The sequence below is a fragment of the Trachurus japonicus genome, chromosome 2, assembly GCF_045865225.1.
Source record: "Trachurus japonicus isolate A0001 chromosome 2, Traja_1.0".
Lineage (NCBI taxonomy): Eukaryota > Metazoa > Chordata > Actinopteri > Carangiformes > Carangidae > Trachurus > Trachurus japonicus.
Genome location: NC_140908.1, coordinates 3014237 through 3032586, shown reverse-complemented (window position 1 = coordinate 3032586; position 18350 = coordinate 3014237). Strand labels below are relative to the sequence as shown.

The 18350-nt window shown below is 45.3% G+C and overlaps 2 protein-coding genes across 2 annotated transcripts in view; both read right to left on the bottom strand.

Moving 5' to 3' along the window:
- LOC146990559 (uncharacterized) overlaps positions 1 to 15196 on the bottom strand; it is a 22278-nt gene extending 7082 nt beyond the window's left edge. The window contains exons 1-13 of the mRNA XM_085804177.1: positions 15102 to 15196; positions 13413 to 13532; positions 13219 to 13335; positions 12995 to 13108; positions 12738 to 12851; positions 6207 to 6320; positions 5763 to 5841; positions 5386 to 5602; positions 3335 to 5126; positions 3071 to 3244; positions 2806 to 2979; positions 2591 to 2637; positions 1930 to 2461 (exon numbers count right to left, since the gene is read on the bottom strand). Of these exons, the coding sequence (XP_085660303.1) occupies positions 1930 to 2461; positions 2591 to 2637; positions 2806 to 2979; positions 3071 to 3244; positions 3335 to 5126; positions 5386 to 5602; positions 5763 to 5841; positions 6207 to 6320; positions 12738 to 12851; positions 12995 to 13108; positions 13219 to 13335; positions 13413 to 13483 (3545 nt within the window). The 5' untranslated portion in view covers positions 13484 to 13532; positions 15102 to 15196. The remainder of the gene's footprint in view (positions 1 to 1929; positions 2462 to 2590; positions 2638 to 2805; positions 2980 to 3070; positions 3245 to 3334; positions 5127 to 5385; positions 5603 to 5762; positions 5842 to 6206; positions 6321 to 12737; positions 12852 to 12994; positions 13109 to 13218; positions 13336 to 13412; positions 13533 to 15101) is intronic.
- On the bottom strand, positions 7928 to 11445 carry LOC146990560 (stonustoxin subunit beta-like). The gene is made up of 5 exons (XM_085803700.1): positions 11437 to 11445; positions 9576 to 9781; positions 9303 to 9476; positions 9089 to 9135; positions 7928 to 8960 (listed from the first exon to the last, which is right to left on the bottom strand). Exons 1-5 carry the CDS (start codon positions 11443 to 11445, stop codon positions 8425 to 8427), a joined length of 972 nt encoding a protein of 323 aa, XP_085659826.1. The 3' UTR covers positions 7928 to 8424.
- Positions 15197 to 18350: the final 3154 nt, after the last annotated feature.

Sequence of the window (18350 nt, the reverse complement as noted above, 5' to 3'; positions counted from 1 at the left end):
GTTATAAAGACCATCAAATGACCCAGAACTCGAGGAACTATGCAAATCCGGTCCCTCCTCTCCTCCATGTGCATCTGTTTACAACAAGCCGGCGAAAAATCAATACATGGAGCGATCGATAACGTTATATAACTACTACACTGATGTTGCAAGGACGGTTGGTTTTCAAATCATGTAGTTAACTATCACAATTACACCGGAGCTTTTTAATTAAGGTAAATAGTAGAGCTACAGGAGAAATCCTGCTTACTTCTTCTCTGTTTTTAGTTGCTTCTGCTACTTCCTATTGTATTTTTTTATCTACCGCCCCCTGTCTTTGCTACGAATATTGCAACGGTGAATGCGGCAAGTATAAACGCCTGTGCGCTCTGCCGAGGTGCGCGCGCCAACTGCCAACGGAGCCAGGCGAAAGTATAACCAAGGCTTTAGGCTTGGGTGAAATGGCAGAGCCGCGCGACGCGGACATTTAACGATATAAATGACGGCGCTTGCGAACGTCCGTGTCACTTTGTCAGCGGACTGTTTGGTGCGTGTGTGGCTGCGTTGTCACTGCTGACTAACAAGCAGCTGTTGTTGTTGATGTTTAGCACTACCTGGAGCAACAACAACAGTCGCTGCAGCTTCTACTGAGAGCTGGGGTCAGACGTAACGCACGTGAGACAGACACACGGACCGACCGCGCAGATGTCGCGGACATCGTTAAACTTTTCACACTAATGAAAAAAAAAATGTTGTGTTGTGTGACGGCAGATACAGAACCAGGTTTAAAGTTATTGAGGGAGAAGGAGCTAGGTGAGCCAGGGGAGGGAGGGAGGGAAGGAGAAGGAGCGAGGTGAGTGAGTGAGGTGGGGGCAGACAGGCAGGTGAGGATGGGATAAGGGGAGAGAGGCTGGTGAATGAGAAAGGCAGATAAGCTGCAGTATTTTATTTTAGACCAAATGTTCTTGTTGTTGACTTATGGATAATGAAATAATTATTGTACTGTGCTATTATAATACAGTGAAATTTTGATATCATGACATGCTTTACAATACTGCAATAAATGTCATGGGCTTGTTATTAAGGTAGCCTAATGTCATATTATGATATTATGACATCCCTAGCAAAGCACAAAGAGTAGAAAAGTAGTTGAATGATATAGTTATTCTACAGTAAAATTGAATGTGGGTGAAGAAATAGAGCATTTTCTAAAAAACTTTTTTTTTTTCCCTCGTGGGGGTAGGGGGGGGGGGGGGGTGGTACTCATAAAAATATTTCAAGGTTGGCAGGTCTGCCATGTCCAGATGCTACTATTATACAAGTTAAGTATCCCACATTGCAATTATTACCAGGTCTGTAAAAACTGTGTATGCGTTTTATACACTTTTAGGTTCTATATGTTGCAAAGTAATCAAGTGCACGTAGCTATGTTAGAAACACAAAAATAGCATAAAAAATAAAAAAAAGCTGTACGGAAAAGAAAATTGAATTTGATTCCACTGTGGGTCCTAACAATAGTGAAATAACTCATCTATCAGACGATGGAGCCCAAACTTTGTGCAAAATTCTATTTTCGAGTAAATCCGGGATGAAAGTGTGGTATTTTTTTTCGCACTGGATAATGCAGGCGCACAAATTATGCGTCACCTTGCTCACGATTCATCAGCCACTGATATTGGATCCGTCATCCGTCAATCAAACGTCTGAGACACACACACCAAGCTCGGTCTCGCCCCAAACATTAAATATCCCACCCGCTCGATAACGACCAATGAAATTTGTTTTCCTTACTCGGGTAAACTCGTGCGGCAACTTGTGGAAACTCTGCCATTTCTGAACACCTTTAAAGGTTCTATATGTTGCAAAGTAATAAAGTGCATGTAGCTATGTTAGAAACACAAAAAAATAGCATTTTTTTTAAATAAAAAAAAAAGGTTTTAAAGATACTACAACAAACACAGAGACACTGAAGAGTCAGTCCAGTACCATGACCTGAACCTAATTCCAGGATACAGAGGCTCAGTGAAGGTGGTGTTGAAGGTGTAGAGGTGGATCAATGAGCCAGAAGAGACACTGTAGAAGGACAGAGAGCCAGCAGGACAGTCCACATACACTGCTACTCTGTTAGAGACAGAGGAGGAGCAGGATGTTACTGTTTTATTGTGACTGACAAGGAAACCATCTTTACAACATTTCAGACTCCAGGACTGATCGTTCCCTCCAAGCCTGCAGCTCTCACTGTTTCCTTTCCTTTGGATTCCTCTGTAACTCACTGACACATCAACAGCTCCTGTCCACTCAACCTCCCAGTAACAGCGACCAGTCAGACCAGTTGAACACAGCAGCTGAGGCCACTGATCGAATCTGTCTGGATGATCAGGATATGACTGATCCTCCTCCACATGTGTCGCCTTCCTCTTGTCGTTGGAGAGTTTGATCTTTGTGCTCACTGTGTTCATGTCAATTGTGAGTGGACAGGAATCTGATGGAGAGAACAAGACACAGCTGCAGTTATTGATCATCTGATCAATTATTGACAGTTTGATGAAGACTCATGACGTCAGTGATGTGACAGTGTGAAGATGGTTGAATGAAGTCCAAACACACTTACACTTCCTCAGATCTGGTGTCAACCATCTGACTCCACCAGGCTCCACCCTGAAAGAAGAGCAGACGAAGCTGGAATCTTCATGTTGTGATGATACAGAGTATGAGGAGATGAGGAGGAAACACCTCATCACCTTGTCTAATAGTAAAGTGTGCACCTGCATGAAGCTCCCCCTCCTCTATCAGATAGTGTGTGTGGCTGCAGCAGCCTCTTCATACCTGAGAGAGTCCAGTCTCCAGTCTGGATCCTCCAGTCCGTCTGACAGCAGCTTCACTCCTGAGGCTCCTGGATGGTTGTAGCTCAGGTCCAGCTCTCTCAGATGGGAGGGGTTGGAGCTCAGAGCTGAGGCCAGAGAAGCACAGCCTTCCTCTGTGACCAGACATCCTGACAGACTGAACACACACAACAACACACAGGAACCCTCTGTCAACACCTGGAGGTGTGTTCAAGTGTCATCAGATCAACAGCTTGATGGATCCTCACCTCAGAGTCTCCAGTCTACAGTGTGGACTCTTCAGTCCACCAGACAGCAGCTTCACTCCTGAGTCCTGCAGGTCGTTGTTACTCAGGTCCAGATGTCTGAGACTAGAGGACTGGGAGCTGAGGACTGAGGACAGAGCTCTACAGCTTCTCTCTGAGAGGTTACAGCCATTCAGTCTGAAGAAACAACAACAAACAATCACCATGATTCTGTTACACAGCCCGGAGCAAACTATTTTGAATTGATTCAACTCTCTCTACACTTACAGAACTTTGTTGGAGGCTTTGACCACTGGCAGCAGCCTCAGAAGAGCTTTTTCTGAAGCAGAGTATTTCTTCAGGTCAAACTCGTCCAGATGTTCTCCTGATGACAGTAAAATGAAGGCCAGAGCCGACAACTGACTAGAAGATAGTTTATCTTTGGAAAGACGTCCTGATCTGGATTGGATCTGCTCCACTAGAGAACGATCATTCAGTTCATTCAGACAGTGGAAAAGGTTGATGCTTTTCTCTGCAGAAGAAGTCTCTTCAATCTTCTTCTTGATATACTCGACTGTTTCCTGATTGGTCAGGGAGTCACTTCCTGTCTGTGTCAGCAGACCTCGTAGGAGAGTCTGATTGGTCGGCAGGGAAAGACCCAGGAGGAAGCGGAGGAACAAGTCCAGGTGTCCATTTGGACTCTTCAAGGCCTCGTCCACAGCGCTCTGGTAGAAACAGTTCAGGGTACATTCAACTTTTCTTTCTAAATTCTTGGATGTTGTTTCTTGTTGTGACATCAGGTTGAGTCCAGAGTTGATGAAGGTCAGATGGACATGAAGAGCAGCCAGAAACTCCTGAACACTCAGATGGATGAAGCAGAACACCTTGTCCTGGTACAGGCCTCTCTCCTCTTTAAAGATCTGTGTGAACACTCCTGAGTACACTGAGGCTGCTCTGATATCGATGCCACACTCTGTCAGGTCTGATTCATAGAAGATCGGGTTTCCTTTCTGCAGCTGCTCAAAAGCCAGTTTTCCCAGAGACTCAATCATCTTCCTGCTCTCTGGACTCCAGTGTGGATCTGTCTCAGCTCCTCCATCATACTTGACCTTCTTCAGTTTTAGTTGAACCACCAGGAAGTAGATGTACATCTCAGTCAGGGTCTTGGGCAGCTCTCCTCCCTCTCTGGTCTTCAGCAGCTCCTCCAGAACTGTAGCAGTGATCCAGCAGAAGACTGGGATGTGGCACATGATGTGGAGGCTTCGTGAGGTCTTGATGTGGGAGATGATCTTCTTGGCCTGCTCCTCATCTGTGAACCTCTTCCTGAAGTACACCTCCTTCTGTGGGTCAGTGAACCCTCTGACCTCTGTCACCATGTCAACACACTCAGGAGGGATCTGATTGGTCGCTGCAGGTCGTGTGGTTATCCAGATGCGAGCAGAGAGAAGCAGTTTACCCCTGATGAGGTTGGTCAGCAGCACGTCCACTGAGGTGGACTCTGTCACATCAGTCAGGATCTCAGTGTTGTGGAAGTCCAGAGGAAGTCGACACTCGTCCAGACCGTCAAAGATGAAGACCACCTGGAGCTGATCAAACCTGCAGATTCCTGCTTCTTTGGTTTCAGTGAAGAAGAGATGAACAAGTTCCACCAAGCTGAACTTTTCCTCTTTCAGCACATTCAGCTCTCTGAAGGTGAAGGGAAATGTGAAGTGTATGTCCTGGTTGGCTTTGTCTTCAGCCCAGTCCAGAGTGAACTTCTGTGTTAAAACTGTTTTCCCAATGCCAGCCACTCCCATTGTCATCACTGTTCTGATTGGTCGGTCTTTTCCAGGTGAGACTGTAAAGATGTCTTCTGGTTTGATGGTTGTTTCTGGTCTGTCTGGTTTCCTGGATGCTGTTTCAATCCGTGTGACCTCATGTTCATCATTGACCTCTCCAGTCCCTCCCTCTGTGATGTAGAGCTCTGTGTAGATCTGGTTCAGAGGAGTTGGGTTTCCTGCTTTAGCGATGCCCTCAAACACACACTGGAACTTCTTCCTCAGGACAGATTTAAGGTTCTGCTGGCACATAGCAGGAGATCCTGCAAGAACACAAAAACACATTTAGTTAATGTGGTTGTATCTTAAGTTAACTTAGATCCTCCTTCGTTTCCAATAAATACAGAAGAATTCTAAAATAAATCCAATCTACAACTGACTCATGGAGAAAATTATGTGAAATCATTGAATCGTGTGGAAATTTTAGTTCCTCTAATGAGTGAACGTGTTTCCCTCCATGTGTTGATGACAGTGAACGTCTCATTTGTCCATCATGTTGAATCTTTAGAGAAATCCTCTTACTCCTCTGCAGACTCTCAGCCATCTCCTCCTGCTTCATCCTCCTCAGGAAGTTCACTGTGATCTTCACTAATGCCTCTCTTCTGCTCCTCCTCTGCTCTTCACCCTCACTGTCCATCACCTCCTCATCCTCCCTCTGGCTCCCTGAGCATTCTGGGTAATCTGGACTCAGAGACTTGTGGATCTCCTTCAGCTCATTTTTGATGTCCTCCTCCAGCAGCTGGAACAGAAACTCTATGAGTGACGGCATCAAACTAAAACCATGGAGCCAAACATCAGATCCATGTTGGACAGACTGACAATCCACTGGTGTCAAAGTGCAGCATGGAGATGATTGTGAACACAACAGATGTGACAGCAGCTGTTGGACATGTCCTCACCTTAAATATGGAGTCCAGGTGTGTTTGATGCTGCTGGGCAGACTGACCACTGGGAACCTCTGAGCTCTCCTGGTCCACTCTGTGGAGGAATCATGGAGAATGAGCTCACATCATGTCTGTCCACACAGAGACACGCTGAAGGTCCATGAAGTCAGGTTTGATGTGACAGCCAATCAGATGCCTCCTTGTAGAGGTGAAGGTTGACTAGTCCTGCTGATCCCACTGAGAATCAACAGCTCAGTCTGCAGCTGTTTGTAGCTTCAGCTCAGTGTTTGGTTCAGTCCCTACAGCTCTCATCAACCCTCACAGTTTGACCTACACCTTCCAATGTGGACGTTCACAACACAGAGACACTTTGACCTCTGACTTGGTCCAACAACACCTCATACAACTGGTTGTTTTCTACATTAATCTGAGTCTGTCTGAGTGTGAGTTACAGCTTACCTCTGGTCAACTGATCCTTGTCCTCCTTTAAACTCATTTTCCCAGTCCTTTGAATGACCCCTTTTTAGAGAAAGACAGCTGGGTCCAGAAGAGTCTGGTCTCTGCTGCTGGATCCTGAAACAACAACACAACTGATTAATGTACATGTTGGAGAAAACTGATGAAAAATGTATTCAATCTTTTAATTAACACAACAGGTAACATTTAGTGAGAAAGATTTTATTCATTTTAATTCTGACCTTCCATCAACAGATTGACTGAATCTAAGGGGCTGATTCTTGGACCGGTCGCTCTTCATGGACACACAGCTGGGTCCAGATCCAGGTCCAGGTACAGGTCCAGCAGTCTGTTGTTTGCCCATCACCCTAACATACACACAGAGATTTTAATGTGAGTAATAATGATGGAGCAGTGTTCTGCCTCATGGATACTTATTAATCCTTATCTCACCTTTGACCTGTGGTTCGTCTCCCATATTCCCGACACAGTTTCTTAGAGGGAGGGGCTCCCTCCTCTCTGTCCTCACACTGATCCATCCTGCTGAGTTCACACACTTTGTATCTTCACCTGCAGAGAAATCACACATCATTACCAGCTCACATGTCCACCATGTGCCCAGCTGCTCCTCCACTGATTGGCTCTTCTTCTCTGTTTCAGTGTCAGGAAGTGGAAGCTGCTGCACTTCTACTCTCAGTCCACTAGATGGAGCCACAGGACCAGAGAGGCTGATGTGGGGTGAGTCAGCCTCAGATCTATCAAACTAAACCAGCAGTAGAAAGGTGAAGACCTCATTTAGTTCGCACATCACCTGAAAGCAGCATGAGGACTCACAGGTGACCAATAGCTGCAGTCTACTCTGACAACACAGTGAAGTGTTGTAGTGCAAATATCCACACAACATGTTTCCCAACACAAATGAGGCAGTGGAACAACAGATCAGAATCAAACACAAGCAATACATTTGATGCAGGATTCTGGCTCATACAGGAGTATTTGTAAACTGCAGTATTTCTTCTGTAAGGATCAGAACACATGATCCACCTTCAGAGTATCCATAGCTGTCAGGGCTCCACAGTGGCGATGTGTCCACCCCTGGGAGTTAAAAAGCAGTCGAATGCTCAGGTGACAACAGGTGTTAACAAGTCAAACATTAAAAACGGCTCACTTTACCTTCAGAGGAGAAAATAATCTGCGACACCAAGTTCATTTAAAGTGAAACTGATCAGCAACATGTCAACAAGGAGATAGACATGTGTATCTGTGGGGGGGCAGGGGGCGGAGTAACTGCCAGGAGGATAAGGTGCAAGATAAAGATAAGAAAACTTATTGCGGGCGGTGTTTAGCTCAGTTGGTAGAGCACCCACCCCATGTGTTGTGTTGCGGCTATAGTCCTCACTGCAGGCGACCCTGGTTCGAATCCCGTGCCGAGCGGCCCTATCCTGCGTGACACCCCCTCCCACCCCAACCCCCTGCCTCCCATTTCCTGTCTCTCTCTCGACTTTCCTGTCCAATAAAGGCAAAAATGCCCCAAAAATATACTTTGAAAAAAAAAAAAAACTTATTGTGCAGAAATTGTTCTGAAACTGTTCTGCGGTCCTAGAATACTTTTGCTGTCTTTGTCATCATCAGACATTTCATGTAAAGTGTTTTAATTTGAACCTGTTCAGGTCAGTTCCTCGTGATTCAGAGACAAAACACAAATATTCTCAGTCAGATTTTTATTGCGAAAAGACAACAAAATGACACTCACAGTAGTAAAAAAGTTAAACTCTACAACATTTTTATTCTACAATAATCTCTGAGGTGTGTGAAGCAGACAACTTAATGACTCATGTCAGAGTACAAACATCCTGGTCAAATACAACTCCATTACTAGTGAATGTTAGAGTTAGACATTTTTACTGTAGTGGAAGTACTGTAGAACTTGATTTTAAAGACAGTTCAGCATTGAAAAGTAGGCCACTTTATCTGTCAAGATATTGTTATAGTGATCTACAGAGTCTTTACAGAATCTAATGTCAAATCTGAAGGTAAGTGGTGAATCATGTTAATCACAGCAACCATTTACAATAAAAGCAATCTGTATTCAAACAACTTAAACATGGCAGCATCTCCATCCTGATCTCTAGGCCTATTTGTGACCATCATTAGGACACTGCAAATGTAAAGTGATAGATACAGTAGACAGACAGATTTTTTAAAAGGGGTTTTAAAGATACTACATAGAACACAGAGACACTGAAGAGTGAATCCAGCGCCACGACCTGAACCTAATCCCAGGATACAGAGGTTCAATGAAGGTGGTGTTGAAGGTGTAGATGTGGATCAAAGAGTTAGAGGAGACTCTGTAGAAGGACAGAGATCCAGCAGGACAGTCCACATACACTGCTACTCTGTTAGAGACAGAGGAGGAGCAGGATGTTACTGTTTTTTTGTGACTGACAGTGAAACCATCATCACAACATTTCAGACTCCAGGACTGATCGTTCCCTCCAAACCTGGAACTCTCACAGTTTCCTCTCCTGTTGATTCCTCTGTAACTCACTGACACATCAACAGCTCCTGTCCACTCCACCTCCCAGTAACAGCGACCAGTCAGACCAGTTGAACACAGCAGCTGAGGCCAGTGTTCGAATCTGTCTGGATGATCAGGATATGACTGATCCTCCTCCACAAGTGTCACTGTCCTGTTGTTGTTGGAGAGTTTGATTCTTCTGTTTACTGTGTTCGTGTCGATTTTGAATCGACAGGAATCTGATGGAGAAACAAGACACAGCCGCAGTTATTGATCATCTGATCAGTTATTGACAGTTTGATGAAGACTCATGACGTCAGTGATGTGACAGTGTGAAGATGGTCGAATGAAGTCCAGACACACTTACACTTCCTCAGACCTGGTGTCAACCATTGGACTCCATCAGGCTCCATCCTGAAAGAAGAAGAGAAAAGGAGCTGGAGTCTTCATGTTGTGATGATACAGAGCAGGAGGAGACGAGGAGGAAACACCTCATCACCTTGTCTAATAGGAAAGTGTGCACCTGCATGAAGCTCCTCCTCTGTCAGACAGTGTGTGTGGCTGCAGCAGCCTCTTCATACCTGAGAGAGTCCAGTCTCCAGTCTGGATCCTCCAGTCCGTCTGACAGCAGCTTCACTCCTGAGGCTCCTGGATGGTTGTAGCTCAGGTCCAGCTCTCTCAGATGGGAGGGGTTGGAGCTCAGAGCTGAGGCCAGAGAAGCACAGCCTTCCTCTGTGATCAGACATCCTGACAGACTGAACACACACAACAACACACAGGAAACCTCTGTCAAAACCTGTTGCTGTGTTCAAGTGTTCAAGTGTCTTCAGATAAACAGCTGGATGGAGTCTCACCTGAGAGTCTCCAGTCTACAGTGTGGATTCTTCAGTCCACCAGACAGGACCTTGACTCCTGAGTCCTGCAGGTTGTTGTTACTCAGGTCCAGGTGTCTGAGACTAGAGGACTGGGAGCTGAGGACTGAGGACAGAGCTTCATAACTTCTCTCTGAGAGGTTACAGCCGCTCAGTCTGAAGAAACAACAACAAACAAGAACATGATTCTATTACACAGCTCAGACCAAACTATCCTGAATTGACTGAACTCTTTCTACACTTACAGAACTTTGTTTGAGGCTTTGACCACTTGCAGCAGCCTCAGAAGAGCCTCCTCTGAAGCAGAGTATTTCTTCAGGTCAAACTTGTCCAGATCTTCTCCTGATGACAGTAAAATGAAGGCCAGAGCCGACCACTGAGCAGGAGAAAGTTTATCTGTGGAGAGACATCCAGAACTCAGGTACTGTTGGATCTGCTCCACTAGAGAACGATCATGCAGTTCATTCAGACAGTGGAACAGGTTGATAGTGTTTTCTGGAGGGCAAATCTCTTCAATCTTCTTCTTGATGTACTGGACTGTTTCCTGATTGGTCAGGGAGTCACTTCCTGTCTGTGTCATCAGACCTCGTAGGAGAATCTGATTGGTCGGCAGGGAAAGACCCAGGAGGAAGCGGAGGAACAAGTCCAGGTGTCCATTTGGACTCTGTAAGGCCTCGTCCACAGCGCTCTGGTAGAAAGTGGTCGGGGTACATTCAACTTTTCTCTCAGACTTCTTGGATGTTGTTTCTTGTTGTGACATCAGGTTGAGTCCAGAGTTGATGAAGGTCAGATGGACATGAAGAGCAGCCAGAAACTCCTGAAAACTCAGATGGATGAAGCAGAACACCTTGTCCTGGTACAGGCCTCTCTCCTCTTTAAAGATCTGTGTGAACACTCCTGAGTACACTGAGGCTGCTCTGATATCGATGCCACACTCTGTCAGGTCTGATTCATAGAAGATCAGGTTTCCTTTCTGCAGCTGCTCAAAAGCCAGTTTTCCCAGAGACTCAATCATCTTCCTGCTCTCTGGACTCCAGTGTGGATCTGTCTCAGCTCCTCCATCATACTTGATGTTCTTCAGTTTCAGTTGAACCACCAGGAAGTGGATGTACAGCTCAGTCAGGGTCTTGGGCAGCTCTCCTCCCTCTCTGGTCTTCAACAGCTCCTGCAGAACTGTAGCAGTGATCCAGCAGAAGACTGGGATGTGGCACATGATGTGGAGGCTTCTTGAGGTCTTGATGTGGGAGATGATCTTTCTGGCCTGCTGCTCATCTCTGAATCTCTTCTTGAAGTACACCTCCTTCTGTGGGTCAGTGAACCCTCTGACCTCTGTCACCAAGTCAACACAATTAGGAGGGATCTGATTGGCCACTGCAGGTCGTGTGGTTATCCAGAGGCGAGCAGAGGGAAGCAGTTTCCCCCTGATGAGGTTGGTCAGCAGCACGTCCACTGAGGTGGACTCTGTCACATCAGTCAGGATCTTAGTGTTGTGGAAGTCCAGAGGAAGTCGACACTCGTCCAGACCGTCAAAGATGAAGACCACCTGGAACTGATCAGACTTGCAGATTCCTGCTTCTTTGATTTCAGGGAAGAAGAGATGAACAAGTTCCACCAAGCTGAACTTTTTCTCCTTCAGCACATTCAGCTCTTTGAAGGTGAAGGGAAATGTGAAGTGTATGTCCTGGTTGGTTTTGTCTTCAGCCCAGTCCAGAGTGAACTTCTGAGTTAAGACTGTTTTCCCAATGCCAGCCATTCCCATTGTCATCACTGTTTTGATTGGTCGGTCTCTTCCTGGTGGGACTTTAAAGATGTCTTCAGGTCTGATGGTTGTTTCCAATCCAACTGGTTTCATGGATGCTGTTTCAATCTGTGTGACCTCATGTTTATCATTGATCTCTCCAGCCCCTCTCTCTGTGATGGAGAGCTCTGTATAGATCTGGTTCAGAAGAGTTGGGTTTCCTGCTTTAGCGATGCCCTCAAACACACACTGGAACCTCTTCTTCAGGCCAGATTTAAGGTTCTGTTGGCAGATAGTAGGATATCCTGCAAGAACACAAAAGAACATTTATCGTAATGTGGTTGTATCTTAACTTTTTCAGCTACAAGATAGAAGGAAGATTCAAAACAAAGTTGCACTGTTAGCTCCTCCTTAGTGTCCAATAAATACAGAAGAATTATAGAAGAAATCCAATTAACAATTGAATCATAGAGACAATGATGGGAAAAATTTGAATTCCTCTAACGAGTAATTATATGAACATGTTTCTCTCCATGTGTTGATGTCAATGAACATCTCATTTGTCCATCAGGTTGAATCTTTAGAGAAATCCTCTTACTGCTCTGCAGACGCTCAGCCAGCTCCTCCTCCTTCATCCTCCTCAGGAGCTTCACTGTGATCTTCACTAATGCCTCTCTGATGCTCCTCTGCTCTTCATCCTCACCATCCAACACCTCCTCATCCTCCCTGTGAAATTCTGGGTAATCTGGACTCAGAGACTTGTGGATCTCCTTCAGATCATCTTTGATGTCCTCCTCCAGCAGCTAGAACAGAAACTCTATGAGTGACAGCATCAAACTAAAACCATGGAGCCAAACATCAGATCCATGTTGGACAGACTGACAATCCACTGGTGTCAAAGTGCAGCATGGAGATGATTGTGAACACAACAGATGTGACAGCAGCTGTTGGACATGTCCTCACCTTAAATATGGAGTCCAGGTGTGTTGGATGCTGCTGGGCAGACTGACCACTGGGAACCTCTGAGCTCTCCTGGTCCACTCTGTGGAGGAATCATGGAGAATGAGCTCACATCATGTCTGTCCACACAGAGACACACAAGCTAAAGGTCCATGAAGTCAGGTTTGATGTGACAGCCAATCATAAGCCTCCCTGTAGAGGTGAAGGTTGACAGTCCTGCTGATCCCACTTAGAATCAACAGCTCAATCTGCAGCTGTTTGTAGCTTCAGCTCAGTGTTTGGTTCAGTCCCTACAGCTCTCACCACCCCTCACAGTTTGACCTCCACCTTCCAGTGTGGACGTTCACAACACAGAGACACTTTGACCTCTGACCTGGTCCAACAACACCTCATACAACTGGTTGTTTTCTACATTAACCTGAGTCTGAGTGTCAGTTACATCTTACATCTGATCAGCTGATCCTCGTCCTCCTTTAAACTCAATGATAACATCCTTTGAGTCGTTGCTCTTTAGAGACAGACAGCTGGGTTCAGGAGAGTCTGGTCTCTGCTGCTGGATCCTGAAACAACAACACAACTGATTAATGTATATGTTGGAAAAAAATGATGAAAATGTATTTAATATTTTAAATGCAACAAGTGACTTCTAGTGAAAAAAAGTCCCGAGAACGATCATTCAGTCTGAGTGTCAGTTACAGCTTACATTTGATCAGCTGATCCTTGTCCTCCTTTAAACTCAATGATAACATCCTTTGAGTCGTCGCTCTTTAGAGACAGACAGCTGGGTTCAGGAGAGGCTGGTCTCTGCTGCTGGATCCTAAACATCAACACAACTGATGAATGTTGGAGAAAACTGATGAAAAATGCCTTCAATCTTAAAATAACCACCAAGAACTTTTAGTGAGAAAAGTGTTTTGAAGTTCTGACCTTCCATCCACAGATTGACTGAATCTAAGAGGACGATCCATGGACCAGTCACTCTTCATGGACACCATGTTGGGTTCAGGTCCAGGTCCAGGTCCAGAGTAATGTGTGTCTCTGACCCTAACACAGATTTTAATGTAAATAACAATGACGGAGCAGTGATGTAAATTATAGACACTTCAAGATGCTCATCTGACCTTTGACCTCTGATCTGGCTCTCATGTTCCCCAGTGGTTTTAGAGGGAGAGGCTCCCTGTTCTTTGTCCATGCTGCAGAGTTCACATCCACATCAGTTCACACACACTTTGTAGCTTCACCTGCAGAGGAAACACACATCATTACCAGCTCACATGTCCATCATGTGTCCAGCTGCTCCTCCACTGATTGGCTCTTCTTCTCTGTTTCAGTGCTAGGAAGATGAAGATGCTGCACTTCTACTCTCAGTCCACTAGATGGAGCCACAGGACCAGAGAGGCTGATGTGTTGTGAGTTGGTCTCACAGATCCGTCAAACTAAACCAGCAGTAGAAAGGTGGAGACCTCATTTACGTAGTTAGCACATCACATGAAAGCATGAAAGTGTTGTAGTGCAAATATCCACACAACATGTTTCCCAACACAAATGAAGAAGAGAGAATCAGTTGTGATGTAGTGAGGCAGTGGAACAACAGATGAGAATAACAATCAAACAACATGTCCATCAAAGTTTAAACTGAAATAGATATTAAAATGCTCCTCACACATCGACTAGAGAACAAAAAAAAACATGAGTAATACATTTGATGCAGAATTCTGGCTCGTACAGGAGTATTTCTAAACTGCAGTATTAACTCTTTAAGGATCAGAACACATGAACCACCTTCAGAGTATCCATAGCTGTCAGGGCCCCACAGTGGTGATGTGTCCACCCCTGGGAGTTTAAAAGCAGTCGTATGTTCAGGTAACAACAGGTGTTAAAGGACAATTCCGGGCGAATTCAACTCTGGGGTGTATTTTCATATCATTTTAGGTCTAAAAGAATGAATCTGAAGATTTTCAGTTTAATCGCTCCTGTTTTGCGGTAGTTGCATCTGTCCCCGCGTCCCCACGGCAGCAATGAATGGGAGTGGATGTAAGTTCCGCTGTTGAGGCTGTTTCCAGCCCTCAAAGCCGCAATTTTTTTCCACAGACAGCGTCAGATGGCTACTCAAACATGCACCGAGAAGTTTATTTACTTCAAGCAAGCCGACATGTTTGTAAAAGTCGATCTAATTCAAAGTCTCCCGGAGTCTCGCGCGAGACCCAGTTGCCGTGCGCGGTGTGTTCACATGCAGTGGGAAAAGCTACCATTTGTGTCATAAACACAGGAATATCAACTCTTTACTTGCTTCAAGTAAAAAAAACTTCTCGGCGCATCTTTGAGTAGCCACCTGACGCTGTCTGTGGAAAAAAATGTACACTTCAAGCAAGTAAAGAGTCGATATTCCTGTGTTTATGACACAAGCGGTAGCTCCTACTGCGCCTGAATACACCAGCACTGCAACTTCGGGCTCGCGCGAGACTCCAGGAGACTTTGAATTAGATCTAGTTTTACAAACATGCCGGCTTGCTTGAAGTAAATAAACTTCTCGGTGCATGTTTGAGTAGCCATCTGACGCTGTCTGTGGAAAAAAATTGTGGCTTTGAGGGCTGGAAACAGCCTAAACAGCGGAACTTACATCCACTCCCATTCATTGCTGCCGTGGGGACGCGCGGACAGATGCAACTACCGCAAAACAGGAGCGATTAAACTGAAAATCTTCAGATTCATTCTTTTAGACCTAAAATGATATGAAAATACACCCCAGAGTTGAATTCGCCCGGAATTGTCCTTTAACAAGTCAAACATTTAAAAACTGCTCATGTTACCTTCAGAGGAGAAAATCATCTGCGACACCAAGTTCGTTTAAAGTGAAACTGATCAGTAACATGTCAACAAGGAGATAGACATGTGTGTCTGTGGGAGGGGGGGGGGTAACTGCCAGGAGGATAAGGTGCAAGACAAAGATAAGAAAAAATATTGCGCAGAAAAGTTTCAGAGCTGTTCTGCCGTCCCAAACAAACACAAAAATACACTTAACAAAATCTGAATTAAGACAAAGTTGTTGAATAGTCAAAATACTTTTGTACAAGTAAAACTCCTTCTTTATAATTTAACCAGAGTAAACTTCCATTAGTGTGATCATGTGCTGAAAATACCAAAAGTAAAGCTTGTCATCATGCAGAGTAACTGCCAAATCGTGAAGGTGTTTGTTAAAGATAAGCTTCAATATGATTGGTGTGAACATGTGATGAAACTCAAACTTCATTAAATCACTGAGGATTAAAACCCATGACCTTTAAACTGTAGACAAGTTTTCAACAGCTGCTAGACAAAGACAGAAACAAGAACAACATATTTTCCCCTAGATATCAAATATTAAACGTTTGTCAACACTGATGATATGTCCAAGTGTGTGCATCAGAATATGCTGTGGAAACCATAACACTCTTGGAGCACCACTGACAACCAGGAATAGACTGGGTGACAACCACAAAGAGAGTTGTGACACCTGGAGAGACAGAGGCCAGCCAGAAAGATGGCAACTGGGGTGGAGAGGGTTAGCAGCCCAAGCAACCAAACCCAAAAAGAGGGGGTGTCCGAGAGGGGAGTGGGATGAGCACCTCAACTGGTTGGATGTAAGGATATTGACCCAGGACAACGGAGCAACGATAACAACAGCACAGTGCAACAAGATCTGCAAAAACGAGAAGGGCTTGAAGATACATCAGAGCAGGATGAAATGAAAGACCTAGGCCGCAGTTCTGAGCTTGCTGGACAAGTAAATTGCCTCAAGTTTCATCTGAAACACCTGGATCCTGTGGAGACCGCCGCGCAACCGCCGCTCTCTCCCTCCCACATCTGCCGCAGAAGTGAAGATCACCTTTCTTCACGCGCCGACGCCGGACTCCGCCGAGGATCCCGCCGTCATCAGAGTTAACTCAGCTGGCCCTCCTTTCTGCCACCCTTCCAGAGGACGACCAGTTTCATCCCGCTGTGGGACGCTACAGCTGCCCCAGGCCATCAGGTCGACGGACCTCATCAGCACTGGGAAGCACGCTTCAGTAAGAGAGCTTTTGTCTGGGCAGCGACTAGAATTAAGCGTGATTTTATTAGGACCTCCGCGTCCGGTTATGTTGATTGTGATTTTGCTGTATGTTTACTAGTTGTATTAACTAGAGTGGTCGATCGATGTTTACTAGTTATATTAACTAGGTCTTAGTCACGTGCTGAACGCAATTCAGAAGTCAGAAGACCAGTGAAGATATCAGAGCGTCAGCTCTTTTATTCTCACTGTGGTATTGGATACAGATTGGGTTCAGCCCTGACTAGTATAACCGATCGCCCCTTTTAGCCGCCGTTCTCCCTCTTCTCTCTCTCCTTTTTCCTCTCTACTAACTCACACACACGTGCGCAGCCGTGCACCCACACACATATACCTGCCTATGTAACACAACGGGCCGCCATAAGGGACTCCGCCCCAAACACGAGCGTTCCAACACGAGAGTTCGTATCAGAGTGATCAGTGTGAGCGACGTGACTGTGACCATTGTGTGTGGACCTGAGGAACACGTGGAAACAGCCACATCGTGTCCATTGTCTCACTCGAACGAGCGCGCCGTCCGTGACGCCATCCGACGTCACTCGACGCCCTCTGACGTCACTCGACGTCTCTCCTCCCCCTCTTAGGCTACACACACACACACACACCTACAGTACACACCATACGCTCATTCTAAGCCATTGAGAGTGTATGTTTGCTGAACTGTTTATTCCTTTGAATTACCTGAACTTGAGTGTGTACTACTAGATGATTTTAGTAATAAATGTCCTTGAACTAAAGTAGTTGTTCCGTGGTTGTTTGTGGACATTCTATTGTGACGCTAAAGCTGGTTATCAGGGTCTGTGCTCGACTTTACGCCTTCGTATCTAATTGATTATCCTACTCTATTAGAGTTTGGTCATTGATCCCTGATTTCAGGGTGGTGCCCCGCAGTTGTTATTAATTTATTTAATTTAATTAATAATGCAACTATTCTTTTTTCTAGTAATTATTAGTCAATAAGTGGTTTTACTACTGTTTTCGACCGCTAATCCTAAATTTATTAGTTTCTCTATTAAACTCAATAATTAATAAATTAGTTGACCTGCTTATTGATTATTAATGCTTAATAATTATTGTCAATCACCAAACACCTATGCAAATCCCCAACAGGAACAAACCACACAGTGCACAGAAGTTAACCTCTGGTGATACTCAGGAGGAGCTAGGTCAGGAGACAAATCACTGTGCCCCGAGCCTCCAAGTGTCACCAACACCTGCTGCAATCAGTCCACCCTCACCCCCCAAGGGTCAGAATGCATGAATCCCCCAGAGTCACCAACCACAGCACCAAGCTACACGCCATCAGCTCCATACGCTAGACCCAGGATCAATTGGCCGAAATCCTCAAGAGAGCTGTCTGGCAACAGTTTGATGAGGATGTTGACCAGATCTTGGAAGCAACGGCCAAGGGTGAAGTGGACCACAGGCTGTGCTCCATGACCACCTTCACCATCAACATAGCACCTGAGCATTTTGGCACAGAGGCAGCCAAGCCTGCAGTAGCAGCCTATACTCTGAACAATAGAGCAAGGAAGATCCAGCTCTCAGGTTGCTAAAGAACCAGTGCAGGATTTCTGGGGAAGAAGAGATGGCTGGCCTGTGCCGACATCCAGGCAATGCTCCGAAAGCATCTATTGATCCTGAGAAATGGTGAACAGGGCAAGATCAAGCTCAGCGCCAGGACAAAGCAAAGTGCCCCACAGAATCTGTAAGAACTGTCCAAAGGTACTCCAACAGCTGTGGTGGGCCTTGAATGTGACCTGGAGGAGAAGGGAAACACCCAGAGTGATCATACTGAAGGAAGAAGAATATAAGAACATAAACCAGTTTCGGATCATCTCCTTACTCAGGCTGGAGAGCAAATCTTCTTCTATCCATTACAATTTTAAAACAATTTGCCCTGTCTGACTGACTGTTTTTTGATGTTTCCATTACAGATTGTTTAAATTCAAAATGTCAAAATGCACATTAA